Genomic DNA, 25,792 nt, shown 5'->3' on the forward strand with positions numbered 1-25,792 from the left:
AATTTCGGAAAATGTGAGAGTAAAGTCATGCTTAAGGGAGCCATATCCTAATAAAACCCAAGGTCACAACAAGTGATGACTAAAACATCTCCAATCACAACTCAACTCCACAAAAGTTCACCAAACAATCAAATATACAACACAATCCCAAAACTTACATATTCACTCACAAAATATGATGATATGGAATAGAGTAAATTAAAACAAACTTTAAACTACTTATTTTTCCTTTTTTTTTTAACTTGAATTATTTTTTTTCTTTTGAATTTTTTTTCTTTTTTTTTCTGAACAACCTTCAAATTGAACATTTGAACATATGAAACAACTTTTTTCATTTGCTCTTCTTTTTTTTCTTTTTATCTCACATTGGAAATTTTAAACTTTGTAACACAAAACATCAATATTTTCCAATCATAATATCAAAGAACAATCACTCTTCTTTTATTCCCACATTGTGCAAATAATGTGCACACCACAACTCTCTCACCTCACCAACTAATAGCTCCCCCAAGCCAAGCTTGGGACTAGTAACCAATGGGGCTCATATATGCTTGTAATGTGGCTAAATAAACAATAAAATGACACAAGCAACAACATGGGTAGAAAGAAGGGAACAAATGTATCTAATATCGTCTGAAGGCTACCTAAGAGAACAAATATCTTCGTCCTCCTCAATGTGCATAATATTGAGCTATATAAACATTACTAATAGTTTCAAACCAATACTCAAATTCCTTGTCATACCAGGAACTATCACACGATTCCTAACCAAATCAACTAGTCAAGCACTATATTCACAAGCAGTTGGGCAAAATTGACGGGATGTTAAGGTTTCAAGGCAATCAAACATTAAATCATGACCAACTAATCCTCAATATTTATCATCTATAACCAAGAATCAAAACAATTTCGAAAAATTTTCAATCAAGGGGCACAAGGAAGCGTGATTTATAATTCATTGGAATGTATTTTTGGATTTTTTTTAAAAAAGCAATAAAACTAACCTAATAAAGTAATAAAATCTATACTAAGCACACCAAAATTAATAAATAAAAAGAGAGAGAGAGAAAGATATACCATACGAACATGGGAACCTCCCCCCAAGCTAAATTAGACAATGTCCTCATTGTCTTAAAGGGAAGCTAGTAGTCAAGGTGACTACTCCTCATCATCACCACATTAATGTCACCAAAGTCTCGAGGATTGCAATGCATCTCTTTGGAACAAAAATGGGCAAGAAAGAAACAAAGTGTTAGTGGGAAAAAGTTAAAATTTGAGTCAGGTGCACTATTCTGATTATAAATTTTGATATATAAATGATAATACAGTGATTCTAATGGCATTGGAAACTAGACTTGAAGAGCTTTCCAACGACAGGTCACACGCAAAAATCGGATAAGAAATGAAAAAGTTATGGCCTGTCAAAGTTGACAAAGTTTGCTGATGCGTACGCGCGCCCGATCGGGCGAGCTCTGCCCGATCGAATACGAGTGCAGTTCCAACGTGATTGAAGCCTTCTCTAGATCAAAATTTGCACAAAAAAAAATTCCCACAAGCATAAGTTATACTCTCCTTACCTCTCTAAAATAAAAAATAAAATAAAATAAAACACACATACACACAAAAATAAGAATAAACTAAACTAGAAAGCAAATTAAAGTACGAGTTGCCTCCCGCAAACCGCTAGTTTATCAAGGTCCCGCTCGACCATACTCCTTCTCTCAATCGGAAGAATTCAATGCCTTGAGTAACTTATCAAACGCTCCTGCAAACATTTCATTAAACACTATATATGGCTTAATTGCAAGCACATTAATTCCGACCAAGGAAAGGTTAGGAGCACATAAAGAGAACTCAAGATAGAAGGAAAAATCAAAAGAGAGAGATGAAAATACACCACAACCTTCTACTTCCTCCCTTATAAATTTAGAATTAATTGAACGAACATGGAGGTAGTCATTGTCTTTATCATCCAATAATGACTTAAAAATTTCACCCTTACGAATAACCTCATCATCATCAAAAGAATTTTCAACCACCGTTTCTACAATTAATGATTTTTCAATCACCGATTTGTTAACTAATGATTTTTCTACCACAAATTCTATATCCGATGGTTCTTCATCCTCAATAACATTCGTACTATTATAGTGTCCATAGACTTTTTCATCAAAAGCCTTCCAATAACTTTCATTAGCAACTAATCGTTTCCGAATGTGATCATATGTATATGGAAAGACTCTAAAATCATCCGGAGCACGCACAAAAAACTCACCATAAGGGCATTCAGGATTTTCATGACAAAGACGTTGACAACTACAATAGTTAGGTGCTGCATAAAAATTATATAATTCTTGTAGTGGCGTAAGCATGGATATTTTCAACTCATAAAAAAAATAAATAAATAAAATTAAAAATTAAAAAAAATAAAAAAAATAAAAAATAAAAAAAATGAAAATAATCTAGACTATAATAATAATTAGAAATAAAAATAAAATCGTTTCCCCGGCAACGGCGCCAAATTTTGACAGGGTAAAATCGTATCCTCTAATCAAAAGTAATTACCTAAGTCCCCTAACTAAAGTAGATAGGGAAGTAGGGTCGAATCCACAGGGAAACACGTCTTTCTACTCCTAATTAATTATTTTAATCTAAATTATCGAAGTAAACAATATATAATAATCGAAGGAAACTAAACTACTAAGAGTAAAAGTGGGAAAGAATAAAAGTAGGAGGAGAAACAATGAATAAAAGGCCTAGGGCATAGGTTCACCAATAAATAATATTACAGGGTAAAACATAATGATCAATCATCAATGCATAAATTAATCAGATCATAAAGGGCTTTCGCTACGTATTACAATAACAGAATGAATTTACTGGTATTAAATCTCATCTCTCGAATCTCGACTTAACCATTTATAAATTAACCTGCCTATTGAAACTAGACCTAAACATTAATTCTCATCTGTCGAATCTCGAATAAATATTGTTAAACTCATGCATAAAAGATCTGCGCAAATCTAGTCACAGAGCATTAGATCAATCAATCGGAAATTAATCTAGCATTGATAATCACCAAAAATAAATTACCCCTTCATATTATTTATGGATCCCCACAAACCCTAAAAAGAAAACTACTCACACATATTAAATCTAAATTAAACAAAGCGATTAAACAAGAAATGATCAAGGAAATAGAATTAATAAAGGATGGAATTAAATCAAGAGTTGTAGAGAGAGAAACAAGAGATAAAGTAAGACTAAGAGTTTAATTAAAAGGAGAGAGAGCGAGAAAAGTTAGAGAGAGAAAGAGAAAAGAAAACTAAACTAAAACTAAAAACAAATTAATAAAACTAAAACTAAATTAAAACTAATGAAAAATTAAATTAAAAATAGAACAAAACTAAAAGCTAAAACTACTACAAAAACTACCTACTCTACGTAACTCTTCCCTACTTTTATAAGAAAGGAAAAAGAGTTTTCTAATCCCACTCAAACTATGATAACTAAAACAAATTGATAAATTTTGCATGGAGTTTGGAAACCAACATCAGCGAAAATAACTAGAGTAGGCCCAAAGAATTTGCAAGCCCAAAAGCAAATAGCAAGCCTAATGTTGAAGATGTCCGCGTGAAGCCTTGCCCGACAACAATTTTGGATTGGGTTTTTCTCACTTGGGCTGAAATTTTCTTCTTCTTAATTTATCTTGGACTTGCAAATAAATTATTACTCCAAACGAATTGAGCCCTTAATCACCGAACCAAATTTAATTAGCTCGACATTGGCTTTAAATATACGGTCATAAAATACGATCCGACTCTAATATCTTTCATAGTGGCTCAATAAGCTCGAAAATTGTCATAAATATGCAAATTCCTACAAAATAATACCAACTCTACAAAAACACCAGAAAACGTATATTAGTAATAAAAATAGCTCCGTTGAGCTCAAATAATCACAAATATGACCGTGAGACGGGGAATAAAAATATATATAAAATAGACTTATCAAGCACACAAGGGTTAAAGTGTGCTATCATGACCCAAGCAAAACCGAGGAAGTTTGTAGGTATGACAAAATGATGGTCAGGTTTGGTACGTTGTGTTCGAAAGCTTCGGGTTCCATTCAAACTACTGCAGTGGTGATGTAAGCACTGCAATTAGTTGAATTGCAAGTGGAGGAGAAGTTAGCAATGCTTGCGAAAAAGAGTGGTCAAGGTGTAGGAACACCATCATCAGTTTGTTTAGAGAAAGAAAAGGACTCAACCCCATCGACTCAAAGACAGGGTAGCTATGAGGGTCATGGTGATGGCAATGATGACAATAGGGTAGCTGTTGAAGAATAAGATGTTCATGTGAAAGACCCACCCTTACCAAAGAGGCCAGCTCATCGCACCACTGATTCGAGGTATAAGTCATGTCTCGAGAAACCAAAGAAGGCAAAGACAACGAAGAACACACAAGGCAAGAACACACAACACAAGAACCCACAAGGCAAGAACATGACTGTTTCAAAAGCCCAAACATCTAAACCTTCCTCAAATGGGGTAAATATTCCTTCAATTCCTCAATCCTTATTACTAATGAGGCATATTCTGAATTTGAGAAGCCTTAATTGTTATATTATACTTGCATCATATTAGTGTGTCTATGTTGGTATTTTGGTAGGCTGTATATGTGCAGATATATGTGTATATGTACAGATATATGTGCAAATATATGTGTATATGTGCAGATATATGTCAAAACTCCAAAGGCCCTAATCAATTTAATGTGTAAAATTGGAACAGTCATTGCACTATTTTTTAATTAACTCAGATTAATATGCAGCTGTGGAATCAAGTACTTCTGTATTAGCAGCTGTGGAATTAAGTACTTAAAAGATGTCATTGAAGGCATATACAGGGGAATACAAGCTATAACCTTGACATAAAAGCAATCTCATCTAACCAAACAGGAAAATGAAACACAATATCAAGTTATATGGCAAAAACAAAAAGCCTTTCCACATTATACTCCCATCATTCATCATAGACCAGAACATGCAACAGAAACAACCATACATGAAACAACAAGGCATGTACCCAAAAGGCAACTACAACAAGGAAACTCATGATAATAGGCAACATAACCAACAAAAACACATGATAATAGGCACTCAATATAAGACAAAACATGTTCAAAAATTAACAAGACAAGTATTACCTTTCCTACATTGTCAAAGTGGGTCTTCAAAGCCATCCCTTTGCTTATTACCTTATTCCCTTTGCTTATTACCTACATTACATATCACAAGGCACAAAGTTCACAGAGTCGTCATATAACATACACATAAATCGTAATGGTTGCAATAAAATAAGACAAAAAACTATACCTTCTGCCTCTTGTATGCATGCTCATGTTCTTTGCCTTTCCTCTTCTTACTCTTCCTCATTAAGGTCTTAAGCAAGTTGTGCACCCCCGATTCTAAAAAAGAGGACTCCCCTACACTCTGGGTATTATTGGAACCATTGTCTTCAGAATTATCATCATACTCATACTCTGAATCATTAGAGACTTGCTTTCTATTCTTTGCCTTTGCTTCACCCACTTTGCTTTTGCTAGCAGCCACAGTCTTGGAAGAAGGATCATTGTCTTTCTTGAGAGGATTCTTGACATTCTTGGGATCCTGTCACCAACACATTAGATTCAGTACTGCACACATTTCAACCACAATACTCTAAATAATTAGTAAGAATTGCTCACAACAAACTGTTTCCAACACTTATTCTTCGATCACACAACTGTATTTCTTCTCATTTTCTACCAAATTAGAGAAACAGGATCATCAAAACTATGTACACAGATTCACCTTCATATTCATGGTTTCAAACCATACACAATTACTAAACCAAAAATGCTAATTACAGGAACATCAAATACACAATCTTAAACGAGCCCTAACTCATTTCGTAAATACAGGAACATGAAATACATAATCTTTATACGAGCCCTAACTCATTTCACGACTAGTAAGATGATTCCCATAAAACCCAATAACATTGAAAAAGTCCTAATTCAACCCTTTCTCGAAATTAAACAAACCCCAACTTCAATTAGACCATAATTATACGAGCCCTAACTCATTTCGCGACTAATAAGATGATTCCCGTAAAACCCAATAACATTGAAAAAATCCTAATTCAACCCTTACTCAAACTTGAACAAACCCCAACTTTAATTATACCATAATATTCTAACTCAATGAACTCAATAAGCTCCAACAAAAAAAAATAAAATTGTACTTACTTAATTTAGCGACTTTAGCCGCAGCAAGTCTTCACCGACGAGATTCACCTTAACAAGTTTGCGAATTCCGGCAAAGCTATAAAGCAAGAGATGCTGAGTGAGAGGAGGGAGTGACAGAGCGAGAGGAGCGAGGAGAAAGGAGAGAGAACAGTAGGAGTGAGGGAGACAGGGAGAGAGGAGTGAATAAAAGAGGAGAGGGGTGATTTTTGGGAAATCAGAAGCAAAAGTACGAATACAATACACCAAACAATACCAAATACGTGTGAAAATACCAAAATACACTCAAAATGGATTACATAAAGTAGAACAGGAGCAGAGTTGGAATTCCACTCAGCTGAGCAAAATTCATGTGAAATGACTTTCTAGCCCCTTAAACTAGATTTATTCGTACCTAACGAGACTGCATTTGGAATGCCTCCCTATAACAACACCTTTGGCCTTACACGCCACAAACTATAAAAACATTTCATTCAGGAATAAATAGATGAAATAATTACCAAAGATTGTCCATAAATATTATATATATACAAATCCCTATATTCTAATTATATGTTTACCATTAATCATACCCAAAAAAGTAACTTATAATTCTGTGCAATCAAATAAAAATTATCATTGTACTACGTCTAATGAATAAATTCATAATTGTTGCTTTTTTGGTGATTGAAAACAGAGTGAAATAGCCTCTATTTATAAGGAAAAAAGAGAGTCGGAGGATTAGAAAAAAGCCAAAATTTAAATCAAAATATGATAAAGGATATTTTATTATCGTTGGGTTCTAAAACACCTTCAATTAAACAAAGATTTATAATAACACCTAACACTAAACAAGAGTATAGTGGCAAGTCAATGGTCGATCCACGGAGAATGACTAATCACTACAATCTGTTGGGTTTTGATGACTCCGACTCACCACAGAAGAAAACCCGAGCCAAGACCACATTCACAATTAATATAATCATAAAGCATAATTAACTTAAACAAAAAGATTAAGAAATTGATTACTACCTTTGGCACGTGCTTCGCTCACTAAAAGAGCTCTTACTTCGAAAGCTCCAAGTCTCACTCGCACAAAGACCTCTAACGGAGGTCCACCCCCAACTCGACCCCCAAAAATCGTCCGATGCTTAGAGGTTAGCTAAGCCCGACCAAAACCTGAGTAATTATATGTGTTCAAAGGTTTTCTCAATGGAGATGCCTTTTTCAACACCTTACTCAAGTGAGTTTCCCAACAGCCTAATTTGGGTATTTATAGGGAAAAACAAGAGTGTGATTTGTTCTTCCATTAATGTGGGAGAATCGATTATTCCTTTTATTTTTAAATCAAAAACAAAAGAAAATAAACAACAACTAATTAATCAACAAGTGTCACACTTAGAAGGAGGGTTAGGTAAGGACCACATGGAAAAGGGGGGGGGACCAAACTTGCTCCCCAATCCTCTCCAATAACCGACCACACACATCCCTCAAGGTCAATGCACGCGCGCCACATGGCACCCACACATGGGCACCAAGGAAACCCAAGTGTGGGTTGCTTGGCTGTTGCCGCACACTCGGCCCAACAGGCCACACACATATGTGCAGGGTGCTTGGCCGATGCCTGTTGCTAGCAAGGCGCAGCACAACACGCCATGATGTTGCTAGCTGTTGTGGGCTGGCGCACTATGCGTGCTGGCCCTTGCGGCTAGCTGCTACCGCATGGCTGCTAGCACATGCGCACTTAGTTCTGCGGCCAGCCTTGCTAGCATTGGTGCGTGAACCAGCCGACCTAGGCTTGGCTTGGTGCGCTTGCTAGCCATCTTGCTAGGCCATATGCCCCTAGCACTCGGTTTTCTCGGGTCATTCCAATACTAGGGGTATTTTGGTAATTTTGTTGATTAATTAGTAATTTTCTGTCTCGTCTTTTATTATTTTTGGCTCGACTTCCGACACTCGAAGCTCGAATTTCCAACGTGTAATTATTAATTACTCTGGGGACTCATTAATTCCTTCGGAAGTAATTCGTTGCGTCGGTTTGTTAGTTGCTTGGGTGTGACCCTAAGGGTTCAGTCAAGATTAAGCTTTAATATTAATTATACTTTAATATTATTGATCGGAAGCGGCCTCCACCTAGGCATTCCGATCACTTGGCCTCACTGAATAATTAACTTTGTAATAATTCCAAATCCTCTATCGGAATAATCCACTTATTCGAATGGACACCATTCCTTTCACAATCATCACCAACATCTAAGCTAGGCCAACAAGGGGTAAGAAAAAGACACTTAACACTACAAGACTAGACTAGACTAACACAAAAGCTAAAACATTAAGGAAATGGTTAGATGTAGGCTTCAATTTAACACACATAATCATTAAAAAAACATGCTTGAATATCAAAGTAAGGTCCAATTTAGCTACCTATCGGGGTAAATTGGCTTCTCCTAACATAGCCTCTATGTTCTCACATTAGAACCATATATTAGAAGGTGCAATCAAATAACGATCGATACAAATGAATCTAGCTAGTTCAACTATCGCATCACCTAACATTAATTCACCATCAATCAATTAACAATGTGTGCACTTGCAAGTAGATTGAAGAACATCAAGAAAGTAAAGACTTTAATCGCAAACAAATCAATTCCAAATCCTAAAACATGCTCAAGATCCAAATACATCATAATCATTCCCTTAATGGGGGAACTATTCACTAATCATGCTAATAACAAGATTAATAAACAAATTAATAAGCATAAACATGATTAATAAGCAGCACTAACAACTAAAGCAATAAAAAAATAATAAAGATAAAGGAGAGAAGATAAGAAATTCACAATGATTTAATAAGGAGATCTCCAAAAGTATTGTCACAAGTTGAATCTTCGAGCTCCAAATCCCACCATTGAATATTTATCACATTCTCTCCATAAAACCCTAACTATGGAGGTTAATCCTCCCTAAACCCTTACCTAGAGAGAGAATCTCTGCTAAAACTAATTAAGAGGTAGAATAATAGTTCTTTTTTTCTAATTACCCAAAAAATGGGTATTTATACTAAGCTAAGAAAATAGAAAAATAAAAGATAGGAAATTAAAAAAGAAACAAAAAGAAAATAAAAATATAAAAAGGGAGAATTAAAGAATAAAAAAAGAAAGAGAAAAAAAAATTAAAAGAAAACCAATTCCCACCAAAAAACAATTAAAACCCAAACTCTCTCCTCTTCGAATTCGTCTACTCTGAACTTTCATCACCGCCGCACATCAACGTCATCAATGTCTATCATTGACATTATCATTGATCTTCAATCTCTACCATTTGATCTCACTAAATGTCTTGTGCGAAGTTCCTACAATTGTTCGATCGAACCAAGGGTTGGTTTGGCCGAACTATAGGTTGGTTCAGTCGAACCTCTTCATATTAGAAAACTTCATATGTTCCTGACCATTTTTGGCACCTTTTGTCACTTCATCCGAACTTTTATGCGGTTTGCCCGAACCAAATGAAATTCGATTTGCTCTGATTTTGGGCGAAAATGGTGGTATCGCGGTAAGTAATTGCGGTTTAAATATGGTTGGTTGTCTGATAAAATGGTTTTCGGAAGTGAGAGAATGGGCTGCGGTTTGTGGTGGCCTGAGGTGTATTACGTGACGATGCAGGTGCTGCAGCTTTGTAGTAAAGGTAAATGGTGATTCTGTAGATTATTGCGCAGGTGGTGTGGTGGCTATGTAGCCGCGTTTGAGGCACAAGGTTGTTAAGGTGGGAAAGTAAGGAGCGGTGGCTGGCGGAGCTAGGTTGTTGCGAGCTGGCTATTGAGTGGTTGATCTCTGCTCTTGCGCTACTGTTTGTGGCTTCTTGTGATGGTGGATTGGGGAGATTAGGCTGTGTTGTATTGCGGCTAGTGAAATTGATGTAAGACATTTTAGGTCTTTGGATTCTAAAACGCATTCAATCAAACAAAATTTATAATCAAACCTACTTTTAGTAAAGGGGCAAGTTCAAGTCGAACCACGAAGAATGAGAGGGAGATTCTTATAGCCTAAAGTCAAGCTACTTCGAAGAATGAGAGGTAATTAGTAATGTGACTAACATTTCAATCAACTAAGCAATGAAGAGAATCGATATAACAAACACTAGGGATTAAGGATCCACATGTAAGCTTGATAATCATGCCTAGCGATGAAAACTCAATCGATTCAAACGTTGTAAAGGAAAATAATAGTTGGAATCAAGAGGACTCAAGAGCTATCTCCTTTAGCAATCAATTAAAGCAATTCCCTAACCAAGGGTTCATGTCATTGGAAATTACAATGCAATCTAGTTTGATTTTAAAGGTTGATCACTCCTAATTAAGTCAATCACATGCACAACTATATTAACCGATTTAATTACAACATTTCAATCAATTAAGAATCATCAACTAGCAATGATCATCAATTGAGTATGCTTCACCATCTCCCTAGCAACTAATCTACTCAATAGACATATTACCTCCGGTCCAAATTACTCGAAACTTTGGAATATTTTATACCTCTCAAATAAAATACCCCAAAGTTGCGAGTAATTTGGACCGGAGGTAGTATTAAGATTGAAGAACAAAACTAATTGAATCACAAACATCATTATCTCAAGCTTAAATAACTAGAAATTCAATCAATCAAACTTTTAAGTCAAAGATAAACAGTCAAACAATCATACATGAGTAAAAAGTAAAATCAAGAAATAGATAAGAATTAAAGGAAGAAAAATCTTACTAATTATCATTGAATGAAGATGAAATCCAAGCTTAGATGAAGCAATGTTGTGATACAAATCCAATCTAAGAACTTCTATCTCTACTTTCTCTCTAACTTCTCTATAGTTTCTCTCTTTTAAAACTAAGCAAATGAAATCATCCAAAAGTTTCCTTCCAAAGAAAATACAAGAGTATACATATACACGGAGTGTTAAATCAGAGGCAAAAACATGAATGTAATTCTCTGTATTCTTCTCATTGATATTCATGGCCAATACATGTATATCTACTACTAGGGTAACAAACCCCTAATATTCTACCATATCTTTTCACAAGAAATATTTCCTAAAATATATCACAATAATATCACTAATACCCCCCCCCCTTAAGTTGGAGCATACATATCACAAATGCCCAACTTGCGGAGTAAAAATTCAAACTTGACCTTTCCCAAAGCCTTTGTGAAAATGTCAGCCAACTGAAGTGTCGTAGGTACATATGACGGTTTTATGAGGCCTTCTGTAATAGCATCCCTGACAAAATGACAATTTGCTTCAATATGTTTCGTACGCTCATGAAACACCGGATTCTTCGCAATGAATAATGGCGATTGACTGTCACAATAGAGATTCATGCCACTCTCATGTCGAACACCTAAATCTCTCATAATCCGCTTTAGCCACTTCAACTCACGAGTGCAAGCGGACATAGACCTATACTCCGCCTGTGTCGAGCTCATAGCTACCGTGGGTTGTTTCTTTATCTTCCATGACACAGGAGATATGCCAAGAAACACAAACCAACCTGTCAACGATCTCCGAGACAATGGACAACTCGCCCAATCCGAATCACACCATCCTTCCAACTTTAGAGCACTATCAGACCTGAGTAGAATACCCTGACCTGGATTCTTCTTCAAATATCTCACAACTCGCAAGGCAGCATCCCAGTGCTCTACCCTCGGAATCTGCATAAATTGAGATAAAATATGCATAGAATAGGCCAAGTCCAGCCTAGTGACGGCTAAAAAAAACAAACTTCCTATGAGACGTCTATACCTTTCGACATCTTGAAAAAAATCTCCTTTTGCCAGAGCTAGCCTGTGGTTTTGCTCCATGGGAAAATCTGCTGGTTTTCTTCAAGCAACCCTGTTTCAGTAATAATGTCTAAGGCATACTTCTTCTGGCACATGAAAATTCGCTGCTTGTTTCAGGCTATCTCTAGCCCCAAAAAATATTTTAATACACCCAAGTCCTTCATATTGAAACAGTCACCTAGATATGCCTTGAATGACAACAAGGCAGTTTTATCGTTCCCTGCAACAATTAAATCATCGACATAAACTAGCACATTAAGTTGCATTTTCCCTCTTGTTAGAGTAAAAAGGGAATAATCATAGTATGACTGTTTAAAGCCATAATTCTTCAAAGCAGCTGTTAATTTTGCAAACCAACACCGAGGAGCTTGCTTCAAACCAACAATGACTTTTTCATTCTGCATACTTTCCCTGAATTATTTTTGTCAAAGCCAGGGGGAATCTTCATATATACCTCTTCCTCCAAGTCACCATGTAAGAAGTCATTATGAACATCCATCTGATGGTTTTCCCAATTCTCCACCGCTGCAACTGCAAGAAAAGTTCGAACCGTCACCATCTTTGCTACCGGAGCAAAAGTCTCGTTGTAATCTTGACCTTCAACCTGATGATTTCCAAATATTACTAGTCGAGCTTTCAATCGTTGCAAGTTTCCATGTTTATCATACTTCTCTTTGTAAACCCATTTACTACCTAGCGCCTTTTTCCAGGTGGTAAAGGTTCTAGGACCCATGTTCCCTGTTCTTCAAGTGCTTGTATTTCATCTGCCATTGCTTTTCTCCATGCTTCATGGCTTCCTTAAAGATTTTCGGCTCAAAATTCCCTGTAATTGCTGCAATGTATTTTCTATGCTTGATAGAAAAATAGTGAGAATCAACAAAATGTGTTATGGGATAAACAGTATCTGAGGGAGGTGACGCAGATGAACGATAATACGTGGATAGACTTTTATTCCCAATAGTGTGAGTCACATAATCTCAAATCTTGACCGAACGATATTTTTCTTTTTTTCCTTTACCCATATCATCCCCATTCTATATATACTCAAGGGCTGCCATCTCACTGATTTGCTGCGGAGTAGGTGCCTATTCTTCGCTGGTCAGGGACACAGTAGGCTCACCTTGAGGCTGCCTAGGCTCAATGGAATCAAGCGGAGCCAAACCAGTGTGCACTGGTGACCTAGCGAGCTAAGTAGAGCTGCTGGCAGTCTTAGCCGCGGGATGGCCGCGGTCTCCTGTGCTATGTCGCGGGCTGGCCGCTGACCATTCTTCCTGGGTGGTGTCGGCAGCGTGCTCAAGCTCATCTTCATGCTGCACCGACTCCCCCCCTTCGTCCACACTCCATTCATCATCACTCACATAATCCGCCATATTTTACACATAAGTTGACCGTGAAATATCATTACCATTAGAAATTTTAAATGGGAATCCATGTTCAACAAATTTAACATCTCGTGACACTAAGATCTCCTTAGTCTCCAAGTCAAATACCCTCCAACCTTTCTTCCCAAACGGGTATCCAATAAATACACACTGTCGACTTCTACTAGCAAATTTATCCCCCTTACTACATTGATTATGAGCATAACACAAGCACCCAAAAACCTTGACATGTTTATATATAGGAGATTTACCAAACAAAACCTCAAACGGAGTCTTAAAATCAAGCAATCTAGGAGTACGGTTTATCAAATGACAAGCCGCTTTCACACATTCCCCTAAAAATTTAAGAGGTAAATTAGCTTGAAATCGCAAAGCTCGTGCCACATTAAGGATGTGTTGATGTTTACGCTCAACACGCCCATTTTTTTGAGGCGTACCCACACAAGAAGTCTCAAATATTATCCCATTAGCAAAAAAAAAATAATCTTTCCAGGAATTAAATTCCGTCCCATTATCACTACGAATAATTTTGATCTCATACCCAAATTGACATTTAATTAAAGCAACAAAATTAAGAAACATCAATTCAACTTCGGTTTTATTACGTAATAAATACGTCCACACACCTCTAGAAAAATCATCTACTATTGTTAAAAAATAATGGGAACCACAAGTTGACGCGGTCTTATAAGGACCCCACAAATCAACATGAATAAGTTCAAACAAACTACTAGCTTTATTTTTGCTTAAGGGAAAACTACTCCTATGTTGTTTTTCCCGAGGGCATACATCACAAGTTTTAGGACTCTTATTAGAACCACTCACAACTGGAAGATGTTACAAAACCTTTCCGGAAGGGTGCCCCATTCGTTGATGCCACAACTTTACCGATCGATCCCCATCTATCTTCAAAGCCTTCACCTCGAAACACCACGGAAATATTAAAGTCCATTTACTCGTTCACCCGCTCTAATCACCTTCCTCGTCGTTAGGTCCTGTATAACACAAAGTTTGTTAATAAATTGCATAGTGCAATTTGATTCATCACATAATTGCGTCGCGGATATTAAATTGCAATTTAATTGAGGTACAAAAAGAACATTATAAATTTTCAAACCCCCTTGCAAAATCACGGAGTCGATTTTAGAAGCATTAGCACTTTTTCCATCCGGTAATCCTACCGGACAATGTGGCACATTTGAAACATTCGTCAAAAGAGACAAATCACAAGCGTGGTTGGATGCGCCGGTGTCAACGATCCAACCCAATTGACCCTTACCATGAAGCTTATTTTTCACAGAGGAAAGATGATCAAGAATCTGTTGTATTTGTGCCGGTGTCACCCCCGAAATGGTAACCCCATCAGTCATTGTGTTGCTGCCGGTTTGGGTTGTCTGACCCACTTTGTCCTCCTGTCTTGTGTGCTCGGACCTGAGCAGCAGGCGCACTGCCACGCCCACCTCGGCCCCCACCTTTACTACCTCCAGAATCACCATGGCCCCGTCCTCTACCCCTACGACCACGGTCACCCCACCATGGAGGGTAGCCGTTCAATTGAAAGCAATCGGACTCTTCATGTCCTACTCTATTGTAGTGGTTGCAAAATAACATAGAAGTATCACCTGAACGCTGCGGTTTCGTAGAAGAGTCATGTTGAACTTTGAACGCCGTAACACTGTCACAAGCCGCCGTAGTAGACACGGATGATTCACTCCCCTTCAAACGTTATGCTTGAATTACCTGCTGGTATGCTTTATCCACTGTAGGTATAGAATCTTGTGCCAAAAGCTGACCCTTAATCAAGCTATATGTGTCGTCTAGACCAATCAAAAAATGGTGAACAAAGTCCTCTTGACACAATTCCTCAACTTGTGCCCTAATGTTACAAGTACAAGCACCACACTTACAAGCAGGTACAGTAATGTAGATGTTCAACTCATCAAAAAATTTTGATATTCTACCAAAATAAGAAGCGACAGATTCAGAAGCAGCCTGCTTACATTCACCCAAAGACGACTTCAATTGACAAATTAGGGTTCCGCTCACAACACAAAACTTATTTTTGAGATTAGTCCACAACAATTGAGCATCATCATACTCACCAATGGTAGCCCTCACCGACGAGTCCAAGGTATTCGTAATCCAAGCAACCAACATCGCATGAATAGCCACCCAATCTTCCAATTTATCAGTATCAATCGGTTTTGCGATTGAACCATCAATGAAGCCATATTTCCGCTTTTCCTTAAACGAGGTCCTAATTGCCCTCACCCACTCATCATAATTCTCACCCCGAAGCTGAATCAGAGTGATTATATTTCCTGGACCATCAGTCGATCCGAGATGATAGGTCAAGTCTACCTTAATTTTTCCTCCATCGCCTCCAGTCATGTCTCCACGCCCTCAATGAAAGAAAAAATCACATAATATATTTTTTTAATTTAGATTGAAATTCACACACGAACGTAAATTATGAAAATTATACGAATGAAAAAAAATCGGATTTCAACTAGGCTCTTGATACCATGTTAAATCAGAGGCAAAAATATGAATGTAATTCTCTGTATTCTTCACATTCATATTCACGGCTAATACATGTATATCTACTACTAGGGTAACAAACCCCTAATATTCTACCATATCTTTTCACAAGAAATATTTCCTAAAATATATCACAAAATATCACAATAATATCTCCAATAAGGAGAAAAACAGATTGTCTGCACCCTCTCTTTTAATTCCAATGGTCGCGGAAAAATGAGTACGGATTATGTAACAACCTCCGCAGGCTGTTTGGGAAATGTCGTGTCCGCGGTGGCATCACACGCGCACTAGGCTAAGGTGCGACAAATCTCCTGCTCCCAAGCCGCTTCAGGGGTCCGCAATCTCTCCATAAAGTCGCGGTCTCTTCATTTTTACCGTGCCCACGGTCTCTCCCTGTTTGCCGCACCCGCGGTCTCTCCCTATTTGTCGCGCCCACGGTAAGATCGCGGGTTGCTCTGCCTCCAATATCTGCAAAGTGCACATTGTTTTGAGTGTTTTTTGGTCCTTCGGGAGAGTAACAACACCAAAACTAGTCTCGTGCGGCCCGTACATGCAAAACACGAAGATTGTGGTTGGTAGGAGCTCTACCTCCGACGATCAAGTTAGTATCGGTCGAGGAGAGTAAAAGTGCGGAAAGGTAAAAGTTAGATCTTCTCAGATTCCGATATTAGGTGAATTCTCTGATGTAAGAGATGTAGTTATGCTGTAATAAATTAACGTCCCCCCTAACAACCGGTGAATCTCCCTATTTATAGGGTCATCGGGAATTGAACCCATGCTAAGGTTATAGGAAACCTAGGACTGGAGGGCTGCACCACATTAGGACTTTCTTGAGATTTTAGCTGTGAAGGAAGTCTTTTTCCCTACATTTTAGGAGGTACACGTGTCCAATGATGATTGGTCTAATTTGGTCCTCTTTGAAGTTGATACATGTCACCTTCTAATTTGGCCACTTGGTTTAGGTATTTTTACCCAAAACATTTGCCCCTCATAGATGTGACGTGGGTGCCATGTGGCATCTGTGACATTTGTTACTCTGTTACAGATAGGTTAATTTTCAACAGTAATTTAGGTTTACTCTTTGGAATTCGGGGAAATTATAGGGATGCCCCTGAATTTACCCATCTATAAATATGTATTTTACTCACCTTATTTTGGACGTTTCCAAAAAGTCTAGAAAGAGAAAATTAAGCTGGTCAAGAGAGAGAAAGTCTGAGACCTGTATGTGTTATTCACAAACAGTCCCTTTATTGCCCGTCTGCCCAGTCAGTTACCATCCGCTTGTGCTATAGACAAGCAAAACGATTCCAGCCCGCTAGTTGTAGCCGATTAATGCTTGACCCCCTTCAGATTCAAATATTAAGGTACCGTTTCTACCACATTCAGCTCATTCTTGGTTTTTCTAGTTTGCGCATTGTAGACATCTACTTTTGGCCTCCTGTCTCGACAAAAAGTGCAATGACGATAAATAAAACCATCTTCGTGTTGGATAAAACTGAAGAATACTTATGGATGATTGGCTAAACCGCAAAGACACAAAATGACTAGCCTAACAAAAAAATAAATATAACAAGGTTCAATTAACTAAATGATTATAATTAGACTTAAGCCCATTCTTAAGACCAAATAATGAAAGATTTAGAGGCGCCTAGGTTAAATTTAATGCTACCGCAGAAAAAGCCGCGCGCATCTCAATAAGTCGCGTTGGTCTGGCGCGCGCAACACCCAGTGCAACTTCTAGAGATGCGCTCGCGGGAGATTCTGAATTTCATAATAATATTATATTGAATCTTACCAAAATGTCGCCCGCAAGACATGCAGTTGCGCTAACCACAGTAGCGCAACTAAATTACTTGCGCTGGAATGCCGCACGCAAGTCATCCAGATGCACGCGACACCTGATGCGACAGAATTCTTAAAACCCTAATTGCATCCATTTCCTATAGATAGGGGCTTAATACGAGGCTTAAACACACGAAAATTAACCTAAAATTCTAGCAAAAACTCTTGTGAACTTGTGCTACTAAACCATCTTGTCATAAAAACTCACCAACCCCTCTTAATATTTGTTACTACGGTGGAGGTTCCCGAACAAGAAGGAGTCCATAAGTGTTCTAAACGGAGATCTAGCAAAGAGAAGTGGTAAATTCCCGAGCACTTAGATAAATCACATCTATTTTTCTTGTTTAAAAGAACCTTAATCGATAAAATAGTGTTGTTTGACCATTTTAAAAGGATATTTAATTAATCAATTCCACATGGTATCTTGCGTTAAATAAGATAAGAATTGAATAATTAATTGATTGATTGATCACTTAAACCAAGGCGAATCTTGTTTAGTTTTTCTCCTTTCACGAATTTGAATTAAATAAAGAATAACGACTTTGCAATGTAATTCCTACGTGATTAATACTTGTACATAAAATTAACTAACTTAGTTGTAGGTATTGTGTTGCATATATTGTTTGGTGATAAAATTGTAAAAAAGGAAGAGCTAGTGGAGGCCGGACTAGGACTAGAATAGCGATTCTCCTTTAAAGGGAACGTTATTTTAGTACTCTCGCTCCCGAACTCATTTTTGGTTTATATAGACCAATTAATAGCAATGGGTAAACTTACGGTTTGTGCTAATTATCCCATGAACTCCACATGGGAGAAAGGCATGAACGACGTTTATGATTTTTCCCAAAACTCGTTGGCAACTCCTATTAATTCTAATTCAAGGTTCCCCAAACAGTCAGGAATTCAAATCCTAATACACCCTAACAAGTGTAAAGTCCTAGGATTTTAAAGGGCCATGGGCATCTAAGGAAGGATCCCCTACAATGGGAACACCCTCCTTACACGCATTTATATTTAATAAATAGATTCATTACCAATACACACCACACAACCTAGGTAAGTACTCAGCTGGTCTCTTAGTACGGCTAAGTCTAGGACTGGGGGTGTCGACTCTGAGTGTATGGAGCAGCCTTGTACATCCCCAAAATCAACCATCTATGTGTTTGTGTAGGACACAATGGCTCGGATTAAAAAAAACAGCCACCAGACGGCACAGAATAGACGGTACATTGGAGGTACCGTCTGACGAGGTCTCGCTGGTTGAGTGGGATGACTTCCATTCTGGGATTCCTAGTACCTCAAGTAGTGGGATCCTAGCTGAGTCTGAGAATAGAGACAGTGAAGCGAAGAGGCCGTCTAAAATGATGGCTCTCAAGAGATATAGCCTAAGATGGAGACGAGGATGAGGCCGTCTTCAATGATGGCTCTTAAGAGATGAAGCCCGAAGATGGAGACGATGAAGAGGCTACCTCTGCCTCTAGGTTAGGTGGTGACAAGGTCTCTTAAGAGAGAGACGGGTTAAGCACCGCCTTTTGGTCTAGCTCTGAGGATAGCAGCAATGGCCCCCTTTCCCCCCTTAAGGACAGTGAAGTGGAGGAGAGGAAAAAATGGGAAGAGGATGGGGATCCCCTCTGAATCCATGTTTCTGCCAAAGATAGGGTAAACATGGAAAAGGGCCTTGAGGCCTTTAAAATCAAATGACCTCTAGGTGGGGTGTATAAGATCCGCCTGAGCTAGGCACCATTGCTTGGAACGATGAACAACCTAATTGCAACGAATACTTCGGCTGCTACGAGGTGGCGTTTTTGGCTGGTCTCTTGCTCCCTCTGCATGATGCATGAAGGCAATCTTACGGGGTTTTGATCTTGGAGTCTGGCAGTTGTCCTTAAATTCCTATGTCAACATTCAAGGCTATATTTCTGCCTGCGATATGCAAGGTCTAAACCCCGGCTGGGAGGCTTTGGCCCACATGCACTATCTCAGCCGCAACCTAGGTAGCTTGAGGGCGTGGTACACTTTGGCCACTTACCCCATTTATCAACTTTTTTTCTTTTTTTTTTGGTAAATAGAAATTTTATTACCAAAAGGACCAAAAACAACATACAAGTTAATGCTTACAAAAGTTAAGCAAAAACATCACCAAACACCACAATACCAAAAAGGCCAAATAACACCAAAAAGAACCTAGCTCACTCCTAGCCACCTTCTAGGAAGGGTTCTAGGAGAGACTAGGAACATACTAATGGACTCAGACACTTAGCCACCTTCTTGGAAAGGTTCCAAGTGCCAGGACCAGACAAAATTCCTAAAAACCCAGCTAAACAGCAAACAAAACCAACAGAACCAGACCAGAATTATCAAATAATACCAATAAAACCAAACCATAAGCAACACCAGCAAAGCAACCAATCACAGCAGAAGTAATTTCCTACCATCATCAGCACATCTGCAAGCAACTCTAAACACAATATCCTTAAAAACACCCTCTGCAGGAGTACAACACCCTGTAAAAACAGTGTTGTTCCTTTGAATCCGAACAGCATAAACAGTCTCAGCAATAAACAAAATAGTGTTGTTCCTCTGAATCCAAACAACATAAACAGTCTTAGCAAAAAAATATCAGCAGCAACCTCCCAATAGCTTTAGTCTTTCTGCAAAACTTAAGAATTCAGGTAACTTCATGACTAAAACCTTAAATAGTTTTCCTGCACTTTAGCAAATCAAGAGCTCTTTGCCAGATTTGCTTGGAGTATCTACACTGAAAGAACAGGTGATTGACACTCTCAGCAGTTGTAAGACAAAGGACACAGATAGGGTCACATTGCAAATTCCAAGACTGTAACCTATCCTTAGTCATCCATCTGTTCCATAAAGCCAACCAAAAAATAAAAATACTTTTTGGAGAAGCATAACTATTACACACTAATCTTTTCCAAGGAACCTTAGGAGCTTAAGGTCTTAAACACCTATAAATTTTCTTGATTTGCACTCTAAGTCCTTTCCTCACCTTATCCCACCCACCAATATCATTGATAATCTGCCTACACTTGAGAATTCTTCTCAAAACCCAGGAGCTTTTCTTAGTGACAAAAGCTTCCCAACAATCTATTTCTTAGTACACATGTACCCACTTTACCCAAAGAGAGTCAGCTTTGTGAGTAATATGCCACAAAAGCATAAAAACAGCTGCAGTATTCCACTTAGGGAGGGAGATAATATTCCAACCCCCACTAACTCTAGGAAAACACACAGAATTCCAAGCAACAAGGGATTTCTTAGAAGGGTTAGAGTGTCCAGTCCATAAGAAGACCCTAAACCTGGCTTCAATTTCCTTCAAAATCTTCTTAGGGAGCACAAAAATTTGGCTCCAATAAGTCTGAACCCCAAATAAAACACTCTTAATCAATTGCACCCTACCAGCATAAGAGAGATGCTTAGCAGTCAAGCCATTGATCCTTGGTGTAACTCTATCAATGAGGGGCTTACATTGCCTAATAGTGAGTTTTTTTAGAATAAAGAGGGACTCCAATATATCTAAAAGGGATGGAGCCAGGGACCATACCTAAGATATTTAGTAAAGTAGCTTGAGCTTGATCAGAAATTCCCCCAAAATAGGCTTCACTTTTGTCCAAGTTAGTAGAGAGGCCAGAAGCTAAAGAGAACTTAGTAAAAGCTTGTGGAAGCAACTTGACAAAACATTCATCAGCTCTAACAAACATCAACAAATCATCGGCAAACATAAGATGGCTTAAATGGAGTGTAGACACCTAAAAATGTTTCCCCAAATCCAAACCCGATGATGAACAACCTTTCATCGCCATCATTGGTCGGGTTGAGTATTTAATATTGAAGTGCTTAAATCAATATTCAATCCCAATAAATTTCATAAACCAACCCAAATCCTAGCCCATTTCCCCAAACCATAGCTTATTTTTCTCTTTTTGTGCCTTTAAACTTAAAATAATTCATTTCGTGTCCTTTAAAATCATTCATTTCGTGTCCTTTTTATAAAACTTTTAATCCATATTATTGTGGTCCATAATCTGGGTCCAATGATTTAATATTTGGATGGGGCTTTAAAAGAGCTTTCCAAAGATATATTATAAGCCCAAATCTGAGTTATAACGAATAAGTTATGGCCAAAATATTAAATTGAGCCCAAACCGAACCTAATCCCACCTTACCTACGACCCAATGATCATGTGGAGGATCAAAATTATTTAATCCCATTCCTAAACCAATTAGGATTAATTATAAACTTCCATAAGTTTCTAAAAGATCTTAATTATCCGTTTTGAAAAGATAAGATTAAAGAGTCTGAAATTGAATAAAACTTTTCTTTTTGAAAATCCTATTTCTATCCGAATTGAAAGACGTTCAAATATAGACAGATATTATTTTCTTGCCTCATATTTTTTATCTAAATTTTATATGGTTGGATAGCCTTTAAAAATATCTTTCCAATGATATATTATAATATCAATTCCGAGCTATAACGGAAAAGATATGAATAAATTGTCAAACTCTATCTAAAACTGACACCGTCTCACTATTTCGGTCATATATTTTTTTCTACAAATTATTTTAATCTGATTCTAATTGGGTTAGAAATTATACTTCAAGATATTTCCAACGATATCTTATTCATCTTATTCCGATTTCTGTATCAAAAGATATGATAAAAACAAAAACCGCAAAAACTGCTGTCTATCGCAAGAGTTTTAGTCCGATTCGAACTCGATCTTTTCTTGATTCTTCGACCCCTCTTTTTTCTCTATAAATAGAGATCATATCTTCCCATTTTCAAGGATTAACAAGTTTGATCATCAAATAATTCTTTTTTCCCTCTTTATCCTAAACACTAGCCTCCCTATTCTATCATTTCTTCCTTAAGCACTTCAAGGAGTCCATATAATACCCAAAGTTCTATACTTAAACCAAGACGTGAAAGGTATAATTGACTGAGGGTTTGGACCAAATCAAATAAATAAAGGTATACTTAAACCGATCCTCCTTTCGTGGTTCCGAACCTTATGGAGTTAGTAATCTCATGGATTATGAATGGGGTGTAACCTTCACGGGTCAATCTTTGTTGCCTTTGTTGTCCCTTATTCGTGGTTGCCTTTTTATGATCCGTGACTGGTTTACAAGTTCCTTAAAAACTTGTTGGCGTCTCCCTACTTTATTTGTCCCTAATCGTATTATGTCAATTCCCACTTCCTAAGAGTGCCAAGCATATTCACAACATGCTCTAACCTAGGCGCACTTCGAACGACGCCTTCATGGAGCTTTTCACATCTAGGATGAAAATTAAAGTCAGGAATAACATCAAGCTCATGCAAGCATCTTGAGAGATACTCCATACCAATAGCAAACACAAAGGGGGTCATAGGATCACCTTGTCTAAGCCCTTTCTTGGCAGAAAAAGGGGGAGAAGGAATACCATTAATGAGCACAGAAAAGGAAATAGTAGTAATGCAGCTCATAACCCACACAGTAAAAAGTCTAGGAAAGCCCAACTCAGCTAAAACAGTTTCTAGAAAACTCCACTCAATAGAGTCATATGCTTTCTTTAAATCAACTTTGATCAATCACCTAGGAGTGATATGCTTGTGATAGTAACCCTTGATCAATTCAGTAGCTAGAAGGATGTTGTCACATATATGTTTCCAAGAATAAAACCAGCCGGAGCCTCATCAACAACTTCCCCTACAATCCTTGCAATCCTAGTTGTTAAAATTTTTGAAATGATTTTATATAACACTGTGCAGCAAGCAATAGGCCTGAAATCCTTAGCAAAAGAAGGATTTTGAACTTTAGGAACTAGAGTAATAGTTGAGCCATTCCAGGCTTTAAACATGACCTTATTTCTAAAGAACTCTAAAACACCAGCATAAGAATCATTTTTGATAATATGCCAAGATTTGTGAAAAAAGAATGAATTGAAACAATCAATACCAGGGGTTCAGTGCTTTCAATTCCCTTAATAGCTTCATCAATCTCAGCTGTGGTCACATCAGAAATAAGAATTTGTTGAGCTGACAGTGATAGCTGCTTCCCTTTTCTCAAAGTAACAAGATCAACTACAGGCAAAGAACTGGCTGCAGACCCCATCAAGTTCTTGTAAAATCCAACAATTTCATGCTCCACCTCATTAAGTTTCTTCAGCAAGATATTATCAGTAGTGTAAATAGAATCAATTCTATTATACCTATACTTCAAGACATAAAAGAAAAAATGAGTATTACCATCTTCTAACTTGCTCCATTCAATTCTAGATTTCTGCTTATAAATATTCTCTTGAACAGATCTCCAATACTTCACTTGCTTAATACAGTCATTCTCAACAATAATCAAAGCAGGATTAGAACCATCATTCAGCTTCATATGCACTTCTTCTAAAGCTGCCTGAGCAGTTTCAATTTTAACATCCACATTACTAAAATGTTTGGAATTCAAATCTTTCATCTTAGCTTTAACACTCTTCAATTTATTCCAAACTTGACCCATAGCAGAGCCATCGCAAGAATTATCCCAAGCGTCTTTCACAGAATTATCAACAGCATGAGAAGCAATACAATTAAGAAATCTGAAGGGCCTACCCTTTCCAGGAAGAGAAATAAAAACATCAAAGAGCATAGGACTATGGTTAGACAAAGAAGCCAAGTAAATAGCCTCAACATGAGTAAAATGGTCAAGCCAATTCTGATTAACCAAACCCTTATCAATCCTAGTACAAGTTCTAGGCCCCAAATGAGCCATATTTGACCAAGAGTAAACGAGACCTTTACTCTTAATCTCAAGAAGCTCCATATTATCAATGAACTATCTAAAATCCCTAACTTCATAGTAAATTATATCAGTTCCATTCAATCTATCACCGGTATTCAAGACAGAGTTGAAATGCTCAGCACATAGCCAAGGAATATGAAGAGTCTGCAGACCTTTTATACCAGTCCAAAGAGTCTTCCTAGCATGAATAGAATGAAGCCAATACACAAAAGTATAAGCAATTTCCGTCTGAAAATCCTTAGAGCTGATAATATAATTAATATACTGCTCATTAACATCCAACACCTGCAAAGTAAGCTTATCACTTTTCCAACCTATCCATATTCTACCTTTCTGAGAACAAGAGTAGTTGTAAGTCCAAGCCCAGCCTCTACCAAGCTTCTTATGCATAACCACTTGATTTTTCTTTTTTATTTTTGTCTCAAACAAAGCAATCACATTAAAATATTTGATTATAAAGTAGCTGCTTTACATCAGCCACCTTATTGAGGTCATTAAGACCCCAGATGTTCCATGTAAGGACTATCATGATCCCAAAGAGGGATTACAATCACCCCCGTTAGGAAATAGCCCAAGCGTATAAACCAAACCAAAGTATGAGTTTGAATTAACAATTCAAGTTACAGCATAAGCACAACCATGAGTTTTATGTCTTCTTCCAACTATTCTCCAGTCATCTGAGTCATGCTGATGAGCAGTAGGAGTATGAGTAATAGCAGCAGCACCATGAAGAGAGTTATCATCAGTAGCAAAAGAACCTGCAATAGGAACAACTCCAGGAATAGCTGCAGGAACTACAGGAGCAGGATAAGGGCCAATCTTGGCCTTTCGAACCAAAATCTTGACTAGCTCCTTTGTAGACTGTTTATTAGTAGGTGGCTTCTTAACTGGTGGTTTAACTTCACAGTTTTGACCAACCCTGTTACACTTTTTGCAAAATGGAGGTGCCCATTTAAATATAACTCTTTGCTCAATCAGCTCACCTGCAAGGCTCTCAACCTATATACTAGAAGGAAGAGGTTTAGTAGCATCTACCTCAATGAGCAGTCTAGCAAAGGAGACTCTCAGTTGCTTAGATGTGCACTCATCAGCACAAATAAGAACCCCAATAACACTTCCCAGCCTACTAAGA

The 25,792-nt window shown here is 37.7% G+C and overlaps 2 protein-coding genes across 2 annotated transcripts; both read right to left on the reverse strand.

Annotated features, from left to right (window-relative positions):
• Positions 1-15,207: 15,207 nt before the first annotated feature.
• On the reverse strand, positions 15,208-15,873 carry LOC145632844 (uncharacterized). The gene has a single exon (XM_081685176.1). It carries the CDS (start codon positions 15,871-15,873, stop codon positions 15,208-15,210), a length of 666 nt encoding a protein of 221 aa, XP_081541302.1.
• Positions 15,874-20,277: 4,404 nt separating this feature from the next.
• Positions 20,278-24,681, reverse strand: LOC145632845 (uncharacterized). The gene is made up of 3 exons (XM_081685177.1): positions 23,827-24,681; positions 21,005-21,430; positions 20,278-20,448 (listed from the first exon to the last, which is right to left on the reverse strand). Exons 1-3 carry the CDS (start codon positions 24,679-24,681, stop codon positions 20,278-20,280), a joined length of 1,452 nt encoding a protein of 483 aa, XP_081541303.1.
• Between the last annotated feature and the right edge of the window lie 1,111 nt (positions 24,682-25,792).

This window comes from Chenopodium album, chromosome 5, assembly GCF_948465745.1.
Source record: "Chenopodium album chromosome 5, dcCheAlbu1.1, whole genome shotgun sequence".
Classification (NCBI taxonomy): domain Eukaryota; kingdom Viridiplantae; phylum Streptophyta; class Magnoliopsida; order Caryophyllales; family Amaranthaceae; genus Chenopodium; species Chenopodium album.